Below are 19075 nucleotides of genomic sequence, written 5' to 3'. Positions count from 1 at the left end.
ATATATATATATGTGTGTATGTATATTCCTCGCGCACTAATTGACTGAAAGAGCGCGCACTTGCTGCACGCTCGCCCGACACAGCGGCACAAGCGCGATGAAGTCACGTTATCGATGGGAAAATGCATTTTTAGACAATATGATTTGCCTGAGTGGCTAGGAGACACCGAGAGTAACAAGCGGTAGAAAATGGACTAGAAAGGACAGATTAAAAATAATAATAATAACAATTAAATAATTAAATAAACTTTTTTTTTTTTTTTTAACTTGGGACTTCCCGCGGGCCGGATTTTGGACGCTGGCGGGCTGTATCCGGCCCGCAAGCCGTAGTTTGGGGACCCCTGATCTGGACTAGTGGTTCTCAAACTTTTCTCACCGAGTACCCCATCCCTCCATCCATTTTCTACCGCTTATTCCCTTCGGGGTCGCGGGGGGTGCTGGAGCCTATCTCAGCTACAATCGGGCGGAAGGCGGGGTACACCCGGGACAAGTCGCCATCTCATCGCAGGGCCAACACAGATAGACAGACAACATTCACACTCACATTCACACACTAGGGCCAATTTAGTGTTTTCAATCAACTTATCCCCAGGTGCATGTCTTTGGAGGTGGGAGGAAGCCGGAGTACCCAGAGGGAACCCACGCAGTCACGGGGAGGACATGCAAACTCCACACAGAAAGATCCCGAGGCCAGGATGGAACTCACGACTACTCAGGACCTTCGTTTTGTGAGGCAGACGCACTAACCCCTCTTCCACCGTGCTGCCTCACCGAGTACCACCGCAGAAAACACTTGGCTCTCCAAGTACTACCATAATGATGACCAAAGTTAAAATAAAGTAGCATAGTAGGCCCAAATATTCAATAAAAAACAAGGCAGGGGTTTTATTTAAGAAGTATATTTTTGGCCACTGTAACTTTACACACAGTTGGAACAGTAACACTGTGTTTAAATATTTTATTAGTAAGTTCTTTGGCGTATCACTAGATGGAGCCCTTGTACCACTAGTAGTATGTGTATCACATGTGTATCACAGTTGGATAATCACTGATCTAGACCTCGAGGTAGTGTCTTAAATGCAGATTAAAATCATCACAGGTCCCCCTTACGCCCCCTAAATATGTATTTTTTTTTTTTAACAAAAAATTGATGACAAATTTGATATGGTTGTAGTATGACTTTAAATAAATAACCACATCTTATAACAATCATTTAGTTAAACTATGATCATAAATTTATCAGTTTCCGCTCACTTCACGTGTTTGTTGCTGTATTAAAAAGACGGACTAAAATAATAATACTGAAATAACGAATACTTGTTTAGTCTTTGTTAGTTCACATCCTGTGCATCTTCAGGGGGCTAAACCTCCCCTGTCCTTAAAACCTGTTAATGCCTCTGATCCAACATTCATGCAATAATACAAATTGTTGCTTACTCTTCTGGGCTATAGGGATCAATGGTATGTCCATCTCCAGCATTCAGAGCACATGTAAGGTTTCCCTCATATGGATTCAGCAGCCACTTGACAGTAATAGTGACATTATCAAACACTGCCGCCAGTTTACTTATCAGCAGGTGGAGTCCTGTGAGGGAATCACATTTATCAAGTATAAATATATTTCCAACTGAATTTCCAAACTCTGGCATTATGCCATTTTATGGTGTGTTTTGTATTGGCAGGATTTAATTCCTAACATGCAGCATCCAAATGTGAGGAGAGAATGTGAAAGATGCAAATTACACTAGTCAGGCTAGTCATTAGATGAATGAACAAAGAAAAGTCAGACAAGTGCCATCCAGGCTGTACTGTAATGACATTATAAAAGCTATTATATCAAATGGTGATGTGTGAGGTATGAAGAAGGAGGATGTGAGTTTGGTGTATCTTACCATCTTTGCAGCGGTATTCCACAGACAAGTAACTTCCCAACAGAGGACAGGGTTCACTGTAAGGCTTCCCATCAGCTTGGCACGCTTGCAGACCATGGCAACTGGCTGCAATGACACAAAGTTCAAGTAAAAGGTGATCTGCTAATTTCTGAAATATTTCCTAAAGAATATTTATGAATTCTTACTGTGCTATATGCTAACCACTATGTCACTATGTTCAAAGCAAGCAAGGATTGTTTTGTTAGTGTGCTTTGGTCGAACTATTTAGCAAAATTATGCAAAAAAAACACCCGATCAATTTCCATTTTGGCAAGGTTCCAAAAAAAGGTTAAGATACAAGAAATTACATATTTTTTTGGTCTTACTACTTGTGTCTACTTGATTATGACTTCAAAGATTCTTTATTGTTCATTTTTCCAACAATGAAAGACATATGAATCAAGATACATATTCTCTCTTACTCGGTACTGCGAAGCAAATTTCCAAGTATGGGACATGCACCTGGGGATAAGTTGATTGGCAACACTAAATTGGCCCTAGTGTGTGGATGTGAGTGTGAATGTTGTCTGTCTATCTGTGTTGGCCCTGCGATGAGGTGGCGACTTGTCCAGGGTGTACCCCGCCTTCCGCCCGATTGTAGCTGAGATAGGCTCCAGCGCCCCCCGCGACCCCAAAGGGAATAAGCGGTAGAAAATGGATGGATGGATGGATAGAGTGGCCACTTAACACATTAGCGCATGCAAATAATAACAACAAAATATTGCATTAATCATGCATATACGGAGATTAATCACCTAATTTATTTTGACCGCACATGCTCCTTCACCTTAACCGCTGATGTTTACCAGAAAGGCAGCGTGGGTTGTTATACGGTCAGTGATCAGGTCAATGCATTCTCAGGCTGCAACAATTAATCGATTAAACCGATTAGAAAAAACTGCTTTGATTTCTATTGTTGCTTTGATTAACATTTAATGAGGGGTGCCCGTAACTCTAAATGCACTGACATATTCCCCCCACGGCCGCTACAATAGAGTGCAAATGAGAGCTGTGGTGTGTGGGTACAGTGATCCATGTGGCGGCGAACAACAGAGATTTAGTTTTATCACTTTTATTAATACACACATGCTAAAAGTGCAATTTCAGTGTTGATGATCATTTAAAAAAAAGGTAATGGCAAGTCGGATATTGTTCGTTTTTTTCAACTATTTTTCCTGAAATACGCATTAAGGCTAAAACGTGTAATTTATCTGATTACTTGATTAATCAAACAAACTAATTGATAGACTACCCTATTAATTGAACAAGGTAATCAATAGATTAATCGATTACTAAAATAATTGATAGCTACAATAGACACCGAATGGATACTGTTAATAACATGAGAGTCCAGTCCATAAGGAGGCCAGCACTCTTGCATGTAAACAAGTCGGCAGCGCAGAGACATCACCAACTGATGCAACGAAGAGTGGTCCTAGCGCCTCCTCCGTGGAAACTAATCTGTGGTCACCTGAAAACCTTTCCTCGCAGGAGAGGGCGGAAGGCAGAAAAGAGAGACGGCAGATCAACTGGTCTAAAAAGGAGTCTATTTAGAGGCTAGAGCAGGGGTCCTCAAGTACAAATCTTGAAGGTCCACAAATGTTTTTTTTTAAACAGGCTGGGTCCGTTTATTATCGGTCAAGCTTATATAGTAGCAGGAGGTAAGTAGTTTAACATTTTCTTAAAATTAACAAAAATAAAATAAATATCCAATAAAATACATGAAATATTTTCTTTGAAACAAAAATAAATAAGAACTTTGAAAAAATGTGTCCTCTGCATTTGACCCATCCCTTGATCACCCCCTGGGAGGTGAGGGGAGCAGTGGGCAGCAGTGGCGCTGCGCCCGGGAATCATTTTTGGTGATTTAACCCCCAATTCCAAGCCTTGATGCTGAGTGCCAAGCAGGGAAGAATGCTGGTATGAGCTTTTAAACATAACCCGTTAACTGCTGCCAATCAAATGGTGAATAAGATACTCTTTAGGGTTCATATGTTTGTAAATCTGACTGTGATGAAGTCAGTGCCTCACCAGCCATCAACCTCACCGCACGTTACTGCTCCGTTGCTATTTGTTGTTGTGTCATAGATTTAACAAAAATCTTGCTTGATGTTTCATATGACTTTTTCAGCCTCGTGATTACTTTTTTTCTTAGCTCTGAATCATGAGGAAATGTCTCTTCAAATTCACGGTGCTCTTTCAGATAGTGACGTTTCAGATTTTCACTTTTCACCAGAGCAACAGTACTGTTGCATATTAGACACATTGGTCTGGTACTTGCAGTAGCTAGGATGAAAACATATTGCTCTGTCCATTCTTCCTTGACACGTCGGTTTTCCCTGTCCACCTTTCTTTTACCAGCCTGAGCCAACTTGGAGCATGCCATTGTGATTTGATTCACATTCAGTGACTGACGAGTGAACAGTTAGCGAAGTAGCGATACGAGACAAAGGTTCCATGCACTGTGCACTGCACATGTGTATGACCCAGGTGGTAACAGCCTATCAGCGCGTCGTTGTGATCGAGATGACAACCCATACCCCGGAATTAGGCAATCAGAGTGGCGTTCTCTCGCTCTCTCTCTCTCTCTCTCTCTCTCTGAGAGAGAGAGAGAGAAAGAGAGGGACGGAGTGAGTGAGACACGAGAAGTGTAAACGAAACGTGGAGATATTTGACTAAAAACAACGAAGAACGTTGACTCACAGATGAATACAATTATTAAATTTTTTTATAATAATTATAATTATAATAATAAAAATAAAAATGAATAAAAACATTTTTTTTTTTTACTATAATTCGTGCTGGGTCCGGACGGACACGTCGCTGAGTCCGGACATGGACCGCGGTCCGCCTGTTGAGGATCACTGGGCTAGAGTATACAAATGAGTTTTAAGATGGGACTTAAATGCTTCTACTGAGGTAGCATCTCTAACTGTTACTGGTAGGGAATTCCAGAGTACTGTAGCCCGGATAGAAAACGCCAGTGCAAAGATGAGTGAGTCAACTGGTGTGCTCGCTGGCAAAATTCACTTCAAAATACTCCCAAAAACTTTTACTAAATTTGAGCAGATAAATGACGTACATTCAAGAAAAACAGAAAAACAATGTTTGTGTATGACATTCTGATAATACAATTGCATTTGTGTCAAAAATATTGGTTTCTTTTTCATTTTAGTTCATTTAAATTTGTCAGAATTGTTACTGACGGTTTGGTTATGTTTGGATTGTGTTTGTTTATTTCCTGTCAGCGCTCTTATTTTAGTTCTACTTCATGCATGTCTCCCTGAGAGCTGGTTTCCCTCACCTGTCCATGATTGGCAGCCTGGTACACCTGGTTGCAGTTGCCAATCAGGCTGCTATTTATGCCTGCCTCACCCTCCAGTCATGGCTCGATGGTTGTTTCCTGTTGCCTGTTTCCTAGTTCCTGTTTTCCCTGAATCTGCACTAACCAGTTGCACTATTTCCTTTTTTACATTAAAGTCATGTTTTCCTGCACTACGCCGGCCATCTCTGCATATTAAGGTTCAAGACCGACATTACCTGACAAAATTATGCAAGCAAATAGTTTACCACGATTAATCACACTTTTGAATTGTATTTAATCTGATTTTAAAAATTCATTGTTTGACGGCAGAAATTATTCGAGCTGCATTTATTATTTTAGTAATTTAATAATCTATTGATTAATTAGTTTGATCAATTGAGTAATCAGACAAAACACAATTTATACTCTCAATATGTATTTTAGAGAAAATGGCTAAAATAAACAACTATTTTTCTGCTTGCCATGATCCCAGCCTAATAATTACGCTTTTAACATGTGTGCATTAATAATATATTTTTTAAAAACTCAACAGTTCGCCGGCACACAGGTCATGGCACCCACACACCACCGCCCTCCTGTGCACTCTTTTGCAGCATCTGTGAAGATACTATGTCCGCGTATTTAAAGTTCTGGGCACACCATATATAGTACGATATTTTTTTAATTATTTATACTCATTAAAGTATTTAAAAAAGCAACAGAATAGAAAATTAAGCTTTTTTTTCTTATCGATTAATCGATTAATTGTTGCAGCACTTCTAATTATGACCAAGTGGGGGAGTCACCAACAGATTAAGTAGATTGAGCTTCACCTTGCATGTTATGATTTTTCAAACAAACCAGTCAGGTGGGCATGTTTGGCATTCGGCCATGGTGGAGGTCCGTGCTTTAGCTTGGCTTTACCTTTTGACCATGTTGAAAATCAAATGCACATATCCTATTGTCACTTCACGTGGACTGTGATCTTAAAAGTAACTAATTTCATGCTGTTGCTTTGACAATGAAAAGTAATTTTGTGCAAATATTGTACATTTTTGTCCAAATAAATACCCTTTACAGTGGCCATAACATCTATCCAGCTGCACTGCTCCTGAGGAGTTAAGACTGGGGCGGTGAGTTTGGTCCTACAGTAGTGAATTGTTTTTCGACCATAGAAGCTGTCAACTATCTCTAAGACTTGACCCGAGCCGCACTGCAATGTGACATTCTGGCCTTCACATGCAATAGATCTCCCGGAATCTGCGAATAAACAAAACAACATTTATAACTGGATACAACATACACTTAATAAGTTGTATTTGTGTTCATATACCAAACTGGCAGACAAAGTTAAGTTCTTGGCTACAGTTGTCTGATGCTTCCCACTGGAAGCCTGACTGTTTCAGGATATGTCCACAGGTTGCTTGTGGATCGGGTATTTCCTCCCAGTTATCGTAGCTGACATCTGAGCCATCCAGCCATGCCAGAGAAACTAGGATTGATGAGAGCAAAAAAAAACACATTCATTATCTTAATTGAGATAGATGATCAATACTATGAAAAGTGTTTATTTGCAGCTCTTATTGACAACAGAATAATGATACAGATGTAGATCATGTTAATGCTAATGACTTGTGTTCTATTTAGGGCAATAAAGAGGTGGTAGTAAATCAAGGAAATTGACAGCAAGCCCAGTCAAATACATTATAAATGAGAAATATCTGTCATTATGCCTAATCTTTCACAAATGTATGACCCAGGTAAACATCAACAAGATCCTTATAACGACGTTGAACCTGTTCAAAGCGATAATGACAACAACAGGCAGCGATTTTGACTTCGGTTTATCAAATAAAGTTGTACTATTAAAATAGGCCACACATTTTTATATTAACCTGACATCACCAGTGCTGTTTTGTAATTTTGACCCATATTACTACAAAAACTGCTGGCTCTACTATTTCTATTATTTTCCAGTTTAAGAAACTGTTCAAACTCCAAGTGTTTACAAAGTACAAAGAAGAAGAATCATGATAAACATGTTGAATGTATTGAAAATGTGATAATCTTATTCATATCATTATGTAAATTACAACTTAATTTGCTATATATATTATTTATGGAGTAAGTTGTGTACAAACTGAGAACATTAAGTGAATAAATGTGTTAGTAATTGCTATTAAATGGAAAAAGGGTAGGATTAAATATGCTCTGCTTCTTCCTTCTCCATGTTGAAAAGAGAAGCTGGAAATTGTGATGTATCATGTTGTAACTGTATGCATGTTCGAAATAAACTTAAAGCATTATTTCACTTTATTGACATTTATTGTTTTTACTCTGCTCTTTTCAGTGCTGCTAACACAATAAACAAGTCAAAAGGTGTCATAAAAATCTATACAATTAATGTTGAGGTTAATATGGCTCTCACCCTCATTGGCATCCAGAGTGAGATTTGGTGCAGCAGGTGCCAATCCAAGCCACCAGTCCTTCTCCAAACTTAAGTGCTTCTGAAGGAACTGCTGCGTCTCGCTGTTCAGGATGAAGGCTATGTGTCCTCCTCCTCGCTCGCACCAATTTTGAGCACTAAGGAAGGAACGCTGCAGACCAACAAACTCATAGCAGGAGCCATCAAAGTGTTCCTGGGGTTTTGGGCAGAAGAGAGTGTCTGGTTCCTCTACAGCAAAACAAGTAGAGCTGAGGAGGAGAACAAATAAAGTCAAGACAGAGTGGTCCATCTCTGCCGCTGTGCACCTGCACACTGCTTGCACTCAGTTTGGTAACAAAATGACTTTAAAGGACAATGACGTCAATGGCCGTGACAAAAGGCCAGCTCTTTAGGGTCATGTCTGACTGGTTTACTTGATGGCTACTTACCTTTGTATTGCGCATGTAACTCTCGTCAACAAACAAAAGCACAGGGCTGTCCTGAAAGGCGACAAAAGCCAACTGTCAATAGTCACTAATGGCTCCACAACCTGCAGAGAGAGATACGCTTGTCAGCCTGTGCTGTTATAAAATGTCGATTTCACCTCCCACGAGACACGACATTCATTTGTCTTCTGGAGGATCTTTTGTTGCCAAGCCTGATAGGGTTTAATAGTAAACATTACATTTGACTTGCTCTAAATGGTTAATATGATCAAACTGTCTCAGAAGACAATGGCAATGTTTCACATGTAAAGGAACAATCAAACAGATTGCTTAATAAAATAATTAATTAATTAAATTAAATAAAAAAAAAACACGTAATAGATCCGTTCACAAAGCATACATACAATGGTATGTTGAACTGTAAAGATAAATTAAATTATAAAAAACATGTAAAATTTGATTTATTAAGTATTATAATATAGTGCTTTATGAGATTTCTCCCTCAACTGAATCCAAATGTTGTAATGACAAACTAAATATCATGTACAGCAGGGGTCACCAACGCGGGCACCAGGTAGCCCGTAAGGACCAGATGAGTAGCCCGCTGGGCTGTTCTAAAAATAGCTCAAATAGCAGCACTTACCAGTGAGCTGCCTCTATTTTTTAAATTGTATTTATTTACTAGCAAGCTGGTCTCGCTTTGCTCGACATTTTTAATTCTAAGAGAGACAAAACTCAAATAGAATTAGAAAATCCAAGAAAATATTTTAAAGACTTGGTCTTCACTAACTGACAAAGAAACAGATAACAGATTTGGTGTCCAGTTCAAAGTGTGACATGATTTATTAAAACATTTGAGAGTTGACTTTTGTATTTAACATTAGTTATTATTTGTACAAACATGGTGCAAAGTAATTCATGATTTGTTAAAACATGTTAGTGGCTAGTGTCGGAGGCAGATATTTACATATATCCGAATTTAAATTGTACTTCGTCCGTTTCTTTGTCATATTTGAAAACAGCTCGTCTTTTCCACTTCTTCTCTTGATGCTCTGTCAGCAAGCAAACTCTGTGTGTTAACCTTGAGTTCTTTGGAATGTATTATGGCTAGGGAGACGTTGTGCTTTTGTTATGGCTAGGGAGGTGGAGGAGAAGAGAGGTTTTTGGCGTTGGGAAGGGAGACCATTTTGGGTGTGCGGGATAGAAGGTTCTAGGGTTAGACTGGTCTCAATCTAAAATGTATGTTGTCAAAGCTTTGAGAATATATACAACAAAATACCTATTCTGTCTCTGGTGGTTTTTCAACTCAGCTTTAAGTGTCGGAAAGAACTTGGGAGCGAATTGAGACTTGAATTCCCTGGGAGGAACAACTGGTCCAAAACGCAACAAATTGGGGGCCCGTCCGGGCGACACGCTGAGAATTGGACACCTCTTACACTCTTCTGGACAGACTCACTAGTGGCCAAACAAAAACAAGGTAAGCAGAGCCTTTTTCTAAAATCTGCTTTAGGAGTCTGTCTTGAAGTATGTAAGTCAAACACTGTTTGTACCCCAGACACAGAGTGGACATTTTGATAGATTGGTTGCATTTTGCCTTGTCCGTCATTGCATATGGTGGCCAACTCATGTCATTGCGTCTTAAATCTTTCACCTGTGACTAGAAGGGTTGGAGGTTCAAGTCCTTTCGTATGTTATATTCTTGGGTTAGAGTCCGTTTGAATAATACGATAAAGTTGGAGGTTAAAGTCCTTTTGTATGTTATATTCTTGGGTTAGAGTCCGTTTGAATAATACAATAAAGTTGGAGGTTCAAGTCCTTTCGTATGTTATATTCTTGGGTTAGAGTCCGTTTGAATAATACGATAAAGATAGATTACCGTGACGGGCTGCTTCACTGACGAGTAAGTAAATAGTCGGGTGTGGCTCGCCCTGGGGGTTTGATCTCCCCTAAAAGAGTTCTGGGTTCAAGTCATTTTGTATGATACAATAAAGAGCACAGGTGAAGATTGAGAAAAAATAGACGAGATGGCCACGGAATGTGATGGCGGTGGGGGGAGGGGGGTGGTGGGGGGGTGGGTTGGTTGGGGGAAGTGTGATAAATGTACTGTTGTCAACAATGAAATTGGCAGGTAGAGTTTAAAAGAAAAAAAAGAAAAAAGGAGAACGTTTGAAAAATAAGGGTTAAGAGGGAGTTTACAATACTCGAAAAGTCGTGAACTTAAACGTTTGTAAATAAAGAAAAGAAAGTTAGAGAAGAATAAGATAAAATGGACGGGCTGTCGCACTTCTGCGAAACTATTCAAACGACCCACCCAGACTTTGACTAAGCCACCGCCCTATGACGTAAAGCCGGAAGCGTCTTTGTACTCACTGTTGACAGTCACAGGAGGAGCCCTGGTGGTGGAAACAGAAACTAAGCTCTCTGGTCCACTCCCATCTCGGGTGCCAAGAGAGGGAGGTACTCACACGCCCTCTCTAAGACATCGGCACGTCTGAGCATTTTCCTCCGGCAGATGGCAACCTCGCGCATGCATACCAGACATTGTTGACACATAAAGCTGCTATTAGGGGCCACTTTCAGAATAAACATTTTGCCGTCACAGACATGCAAGCCATTGTTGACCTTGCTTTCCCACCTGTACCTCAGGGAGGGAACCTTTGGCTAAACACTTTAAACAAAGCTAACCCTGATATACACGGTGCCAAAAACAACACAGGGCAGGGACATCTTATTCATCACATGCAAAATTGGACAGAGCAGGATGGTGGTAGAGTAACAAGGAAACAACTACTTAAATTACAGAACGCTGAAGATGAAAAGTTAAAAGAACCAAAAGGTCAAAGATCAGCTAGAGTATATTCAGCAGTGGGTGACCTTGCTTTTGAGTCCCAGCAGGTGGAGGAAAGAAACCTCAACAGACGTGTGACCAGACGGTTGGACTCGGGTGGTGGACACGGTGCTTTAAGGCCAAGACAGGGTGAAAACTGTTTCATCTGTGACCAGCCGGGTCACTGGCAACGTGAATGTCCTAACTCCTCTGAACGAGACAGGCTCCCAATTGCAGCCAAAACATCATACAGGCATGGCAAAGGACGCCCAAGGCAGAAGCCCCAGCAGGAAATACAGACAGGCCCCCTGCTGGACATAAGTGTCAACGAACAATGTTATCAGTTTGTGATTGACACTGGTTCCACCCACTCATTTCTGAATGCAGAGGTACCAAAGAAACTGTGTGCTTCCTTTTTGAAGGTCGAAGGCTTCGCTGAGGTCACAAGAATGTTACCGGTCACCAAACCTCTTCCGGTTCAGATTGCTGGACTCTCGCTGAAGCATCCCTTCGTGGTTGACCTGCACACACCTTGCCTAATTGGTAATGACCTCCTTTACAGACTGTACCCTGACATTCAATATCGCACAGAAGGAACCTTCCTGGTGTTACCTGACGGCTCAACCACCAAGCTGCGACACCACTACCAAAGCTCCTCCATAAGCTCCTACCACAGCCTGAAACACCAGAAATGGCTGACATCTCCAACTGCTCTATCAGTGAAAACCCTGGCTGACTGAGATGCTTCCGTGTGTACCGCCACCCGACTCGCCTCATGTTCATGCCAGGAGGCCTTTGACTCCTTTATATTTATATATGTTGGAACTCAAGGTGTGGCTGCTCATGTTGACATATCTTTGCTACAACTAGCATAGTATAAGATGGACACAATTGCTGTCCCACATTGTTCCCTTGCTCTTTGCCCCGCCTACAAAACCAAAGACTTAGGTCCAATGATAAAACACGGCGTAGCGGCCACTCATTGCACCGACACCCAAAACCACATTTTCACATAGCTATGGGCTGCACTTTGGACACCCCGGCTGTAGGCTACGAGGAGCTAGCAGCTACACAACAGCTGAGCTAAAACGACACATTACATTTAAGCATATAAAAAAAAAAAATTATAGTTGCTTATTACATACACACAGTCACCATGACAGAAGTCTGATAGAAAGTATTCAGTAACAAACGTGTCCACATCATTCGACTTTCTACAACATGAGCTTGACTTAATTTGTTATTGTGGCCACCAGGCGTGGTGAAATTTCAAATTACTATTGCGAAAAGCATCCGCCATAAGGTTAGTGTTTTTCTAGTATTTGTGTCGATATAAATATAGGCATATTTTGAAGCTTTCACCATATTGAATAAGTTACATAAAATGTAGGATTTAGTTGAGGTTGAGTTATTTCTGATTTCGCTAAGGGGTCCCCTACCCTAATACCACCCTCCAGTGGTCCACAGACTGAAATGACTTTCATTGACCTCAAACATGACCTGTCCTCCGCCCCTGCTCTTGCTGTACTTGACTATTAGCTGACCTTTTTCTTAGATGTTTCTGAAAGTGATAGTATTACTGACAGTCTCTTTTTCAGAAACAGAAGGGGGAGGAGGTGAGGGTGGATTCAGACTTTTGGATTCAAACTCCGTACAACAAAATAGCTTTAACAATATTCCTGTGGGGAAGAAGTTATAACTAAATTGTTGTAAGTTTGTAAATTTAACTTGAAAATAACGATTTTGCACATCGATAGTAGTTTAGTAAATCAATTTGGAATATGGAGGAGGTGAGGGTGAACCGTGTATAGTTTTTGACTTCATTGATATGATCAATCCGGTGAAAGGGAAAAGATACTTGCTGACTGGTGTTGACAATCACAGTGGTTGGCCGGAAGCAACCCCAACCTCAAAAGAGGATGCAAAATCAGTAATTAAATGGCTTGTGAATGACCTAATTCCCCGACATGGTTTCCCCAAAAAGATTAGGTCAGACAAAAGCACCCATTTTGAAATTACTCACTTAGCCTTGGTCAAAAATGCTCTTGGATTAGAACACAGGTTCGGTTTGGGGGTACCATCTTCAGTCCCAAGGTAAGGTTGAAAGGATGAACCAGAACATCAAAAACGAATTGGCTAAAATCTGTGCACAGACCAAATTGAATTGGATTGACATGTTGCAATTAGCGTTAATGATCATTCGAATGTCCGTGAATAAAACTGTTTTACCGCCCTTTGAGTTTTTCACCCTATGAACTGCATACAGGTCAGCCCCTTCCCAGGATCAACACCCCCCTGGAAGAAGGAATCAGCGTAAAACCAAAATGGTATTTTACACAAAATGCAGAATTTGTGTGCCAATTCTTCTGTACAGATTCGAGGAAGACAGCCCTCCACTCCAGATTCCCTTCCGTCCACTGAGAGGGTCAAGATCAAGGTCATCAAACGCAAGTGTACGGAGCCCAGGTGGAATGGTCCCTTCAAGGTCGTGGTACGGACGTCCCACGCCCTTCGACTAGCTGGTACAGGGGACACCTGGTACCACCTCTACCTCCGCACTCCCGCGGAGGAGCCTGCCACGGAAGGGGCCCAAAAGACGACGCTGAGAGACACCTCTCTCCGTGGAGCTGCCGTCTACCGTCGTGTAGATCTTCCAGATTTTCTACCTACAATACTCTGATCAACTTCAATATTGTATACCATTGATTGTGAGACCAGTCTAACCCCATATGCTAGATGTTTCTTAGTTTTTCTTACTTGCTTTCAGCATACTATTTGTGTCGTTACATTAAGTGAAAAGTTTGATGTTTATCCCTGTCTCGATACCTGAATTACTCTGATTTTGATTTCTGAAAGGCAGGATGTTATACCCAGTAGGATTCACTGACGGACTGGTGTTTGGGCTTGCTCTACTGACCTTGTGTCTCAATTCTTCCTTCCCGACGACAGTGACTGACAAGTGTCTTAGAACGTACGGCGGACTTCAATCAATCAATCAATCAATCAATCAATCTTTATTTATATAGCCCTAAATCACAAGTGTCTCAAAGGGCTGCACAAGCCACAACGACATCCTCGGTACAAAGCCCACATACGGGCAAGGAAAAACTCACCCCAGTGGGACGTCGATGTGAATGACTATGAGAAACCTTGGAGAGGACCGCATATGTGGGTAACCCCCCCCCTCTAGGGGAGACCGAAAGCAATGGATGTCGAGTGGGTCTGACATAATATTGTGAGAGTCCAGTCCATAGTGGATCCAACATAATAGTAAGAGTCCAGTCCATAGTGGGGCCAGCAGGACACCATCCCGAGCGGAGACGGGTCAGCAGCGTAGAGATGTTCCCAGCCGATGCACAGGCGAGCGGTCCACCCCGGGTCCCGACTCTGGACAGCCAGCACTTCATCCATGGCCACCGGACCTGTGCCCCCCCCCCCCCTCAAGGAAAAGGGGAGCAGAGGAGAAAAGAAAAGAAACGGCAGATCAACTGGTCCAACAGGGGGGCTATTTAAAGGCTAGAGTATACAAATGAGTTTTAAGATGGGACTTAAATGCTTCTACTGAGGTAGCATCTCTAATTGTTACCGGGAGGGCATTCCATAGTACTGGAGCCCGAATAGAAAACGCTCTATAGCCCGCAGACTTTTTTTTGGGCTCTGGGAATCACTAATAAGCCGGAGTTCTTTGAACGCAGATTTCTTGCCGGGACATATGGTACAATACAATCGACAAGATAGGACGGAGCTAGACCGTGTAGTATTTTATACGTAAGTAGTAAAACCTTAAAGTCACATCTTAAGTGCACAGGAAGCCAGTGCAGGTGAGCCAGTATAGGCGTAATATGATCAAACTTTCTTGTTCTTGTCAAAAGTCTAGCAGCCGCATTTTGTACCAACTGTAATTTTTTAATGCTAGACATAGGGAGACCCGAAAATAATACGTTACAGTAGTCGAGACGAGACGTAACGAACGCATGAATAATGATCTCAGCGTCGCTAGTGGATAAAATAGAACGAATTTTAGCGATATTACGGAGATGAAAGAAGGCCGTTTTAGTGACACTCTTAATGTGTGATTCAAAGGAGAGAGTTGGGTCGAAGATAATACCCAGATTCTTTACTGATTCGCCTTGTGTAATTGTTTGGTTGTCAAATGTTAAGGTGGTATTATTAAATAAATGTCGGTGTTTAGCAGGACCGATAATCAGCATTTCCGTTTTCTTGGCGTTGAGTTGCAAGAAGTTAGCGGACATCCAATGTTTAATTTCATTAAGACACGCCTCCAGCTGACTACAATCCGGCGTGTTGGTCAGCTTTAGGGGCATGTAGAGTTGGGTGTCATCAGCATAGCAATGAAAGCTAACACCGTATTTGCGTATGATATCGCCTAGCGGCAGCATGTAAATACTAAAGAGTGCAGGGCCAAGAACCGAACCCTGAGGAACTCCGCACGTTACCTTAACATAGTCAGAGGTCACATTATTATGGGAGACGCATTGCATCCTGTCAGTAAGATAAGAGTTAAACCACGACAAGGCTAAGTCTGACATACCAATACGTGTTTTGATACGCTCTAATAAAATATTATGATCAACGGTATCGAAAGCAGCGCTAAGATCAAGAAGCAGCAACATAGATGACGCATCAGAATCCATCGTCAGCAGTAGATCATTAGTCATTTTTGCGAGGGCTGTCTCCGTAGAGTGATTTGCCCTGAAACCGGATTGAAAAGGTTCACAGAGATTGTTAGACACTAAGTGTTCATTTAGCTGCTGTGCGACAATTTTTTCGAGGATTTTCGAAATAAAGGGAAGGTGGGACACCGGTCGGTAGTTTACCATGAGGTCAGGATCAAGGTTAGGTCTTTTGAGCAGAGGATGAATAACCGCTTTCTTGAATGCTAGGGGAACAGTGCCAGAGGAAAGTGATAAGTTTATAATATTTAGCACTGATGGACCTAATAATACAAAAAGCTCCTTGATAAGTTTCCCAGGAAGTGGGTCAAGTAAACATGTTGTTTGTTTTATCCCACTTACACGCTGTAATAGTTCCTCTAATGTTATTTCATCAAAAAGAGAGAGACTATTTTGTATTGCAGTATCCGTCGTAGATACAGTTGTATCTGTGTTCATAGAACCCAGTTGTAGCTGGGATGCGTTGTCTTTAATCTCCTTTCTAATGAGTTCAATTTTCTTATTAAAGAAATTCATAAAGTCATCTGCCGAGTGGGTGGAGCTATTGGGAGGAGTCCCTTGTTGGGTTAGCGATGCTACTGTACTAAACAAAAATTTAGGGTCGTTTTTGTTGAGGCGGATGAGATTTGAGTAATATTTAGCTTTAGCTAAGGTAAGCATGCGTTTATACGATATTAAACTATCACTCCATGCTTGATGGAAAACCTCAAGCTTGGTCGCGCGCCATTTGCGTTCCAACTTTCTACATGATAATTTATGAGCTCTGGTTTCCTCTGTAAACCATGGGGTGCGCCTTTTAGGGGCCCTTTTTTGTTTTAGCGGTGCTATGCTATCAATGGTTTTGCGCAGGGCATTGTCAAAGTTGTTAGTGAGGTTATCAATAGAGCCGACATAATTTGGGAATGGTGCCATTACCGAAGGCAGTAGGTCAGCAAGAGTCATCGTTGTGGCGGCATTAATGTTGCGGCTGCTATAGCAGTTATTATTATTATTAGTTTGTTGACAATGAGTCAGAACTTCGAATTTTATAAGGTAATGATCGGACATTACTTTAGTATACGGGAGTACCATAACTTTGGAGGTGGTGACACCCCTGACCAGCACTAGATCTATCGTATTGCCGTTGCGATGCGTAGGTTCATTTATTATTTGTGTAAGACCACAGCTATCAATTATAGTCTGGAGCGCCACGCACTGAGGGTCCGATGGGGTATTCATATGGATATTAAAGTCCCCCATTATGATTATATTGTCTGCGTGCGTCACTAGATCAGCAACGAACTCTGAGAATTCATTAATAAAGTCCGAGTAGGGCCCTGGGGGGCGGTAGATAACAGCCATATCGAGAGGCAGCGGTGCGACAGACCTCATAGTAAGCACCTCAAACGATTTGTATTTATTATTTAGGTTAGGGGTAAGGTTAAAGTTTTCATTGTATATTAATGCGACCCCCCCACCCCTTTTAAGGGGACGGGCAATATGCGCATTCGTATAGTTAGGAGGAGATGCCTCATTTAGCGCAAAAAATTCGTCTGGTTTGAGCCAGGTTTCGCTAAGACCAATGACGTTAAGATTGTTGTCTCTAATGACCTCATTAACTAATAACGTTTTGGGAGACAATGATCTTATGTTTAAAAAGCCCATATTATAAGTATTGGGCTGTTTTGACGAGTTTTTGTTTAAATTATCCGTAGTAGAAATATTAATAATGTTGCGTTTATTATACGTAGTGCACTTTAAATAGTTTCGACCATATCTAGGAATTGATACGACGGGAATTTTCAGATTGTTTGCTTGATGCTGCGATCGACTGAACGCATCATGATTTGCCACCTCAGTAGAATGCATATCTACCCCGGACACATTCACAACAGAAAACACATTATGTGAGTTGTGTGTTATTCTAAGAAAATTGCTATGCGTACAGGAATTATCCAGCCTGGCGCTGGCTAGTTCTAGCTTAACTGACTCCTCACCCGGACTAGCAGGCTCTGTAATTGCCTGTGACCGGGCTTGCTCTAGTGTAGTTAGTCAAATGTGACTTAAACAGTAGTCAATATTCTTAGACAGGATGATGGCGCCTTCCTGGTTAGGGTGAAGGCCGTCCCTCATCAGCAAGCCTGGTTTGCCCCAGAAAGAGGGCCAATTATCAATAAACGTTAGTCCCTGTTGTCTACAGAAGCTAGCCAGCCACTTGTTAAGCGAGACTAATCTGCTATATCTCTCATCATTGCCTCTCGCAGGCAGGGGGCCAGAGACAATTACTCGATGCCTGGACATCTTTCTAGCGAGATCACAAGTCCTGGCTATGTTTCTCTTTGTAATCTCTGACTGTCTCATTCTAGTGTCATTGGAGCCAACGTGTACAACTATATTCGCATAACTAGTGGTGCGATTAGCCTGTCGTACGTGTTTACTAGGCCTGTTGCGAGTTAGCTCCCTAAGATTAGCCTCTATGTCAGGTGCTCGGGCCCCCGGGATGCACTTAATTGTGGCTGGTTTGCTAAGCTTTATGTTTCGGGTGATGGAGTCCCCTATGACTAAGGTGTGGTGCCCGGTAGACTGTGGTGTAGGACTAGCTAAAGAGCTAAATCTATTATGCGTCTCAACCGGTACACCGTAGCTTGTAGGCCGCTTAGGACTACTACATGCTGGGCTAGTTAGCTCGCTACAGCTAACGCTAGCAGATGTGTCCGCAACATCTAAAGTTACGAGATTACTCTGCTCTAACTGGCGGACACGGCCCTCTAGCAGAGCCAGCCTCTCCGTGAGTAAGGTGCAAGACGCGCAGGAAGCCATACTCACGGTGTTTTCTGTCACCGAGTGAAGTTCCTGCTGTCTTCCGAGAAGTCCTGGTCACGGTGTGCAGGAGTAGACTCCTCCTGACCGGCGCCCGGCGACGCCTTTCTCCGCGCTAGCTTCGTTAGCTTAGCAGCTAGCTGCTAGCTAGCTGCGGGAGGGGTGGAGAGACAGAGATCGGGTGATTTGCAAGTTAAATAGTACTACTAAATATGTTGAGAAAGTAATAAAGAAAGCTGCAGAACAATTTAAAAGCACACAAATAGAACGATACTTAGCTTTTTCGAAACAGCGAGCAGTCAGCGAGCAGTCACGCACGGTGAACCGGAACCGGAAGTCTTGAAATAGACTTGGTCAAGGGGGACAGCAAGACTTACTTTTCTGACCTGTGTAGTGTGATTAAGTGCAAGGGGAAAATTAGTTCTTACCGTGCTAGTAACCTCCATCTTTGTTACGACTCAAACCTGAACTATTGGTGTCGGATGCGGACAACATACTCTGGTAAGTGGTGCCCCTTATGGAAGCAGGTAACCCACAACACAGGGCCCTTAGACTACCATGACCCTTAATATGCCAACATACCTCCACAATTCAAAGTTATTCTGAGAGGGATGACCTTTCAGAGGAACTTTGATCGGTCCCAGCACCC

General features: G+C 42.0%; 1 protein-coding gene across 1 annotated transcript in view; it reads right to left on the bottom strand.

Moving 5' to 3' along the window:
• LOC133608206 (polycystin-1-like protein 2) overlaps window positions 1-7970 on the bottom strand; it is a 52585-nt gene extending 44615 nt beyond the window's left edge. The window contains 5 exon segments of the mRNA XM_061963411.1: window positions 1438-1585; window positions 1893-1997; window positions 6307-6495; window positions 6569-6727; window positions 7664-7970. Coding sequence (XP_061819395.1) covers window positions 1438-1585; window positions 1893-1997; window positions 6307-6495; window positions 6569-6727; window positions 7664-7970 — 908 coding nt within the window.
• Between the last annotated feature and the right edge of the window lie 11105 nt (window positions 7971-19075).

The sequence above is a fragment of the Nerophis lumbriciformis genome, linkage group LG06, assembly GCF_033978685.3.
Source record: "Nerophis lumbriciformis linkage group LG06, RoL_Nlum_v2.1, whole genome shotgun sequence".
Lineage (NCBI taxonomy): Eukaryota > Metazoa > Chordata > Actinopteri > Syngnathiformes > Syngnathidae > Nerophis > Nerophis lumbriciformis.
This window is presented reverse-complemented; position numbering and strand designations above follow the sequence as displayed.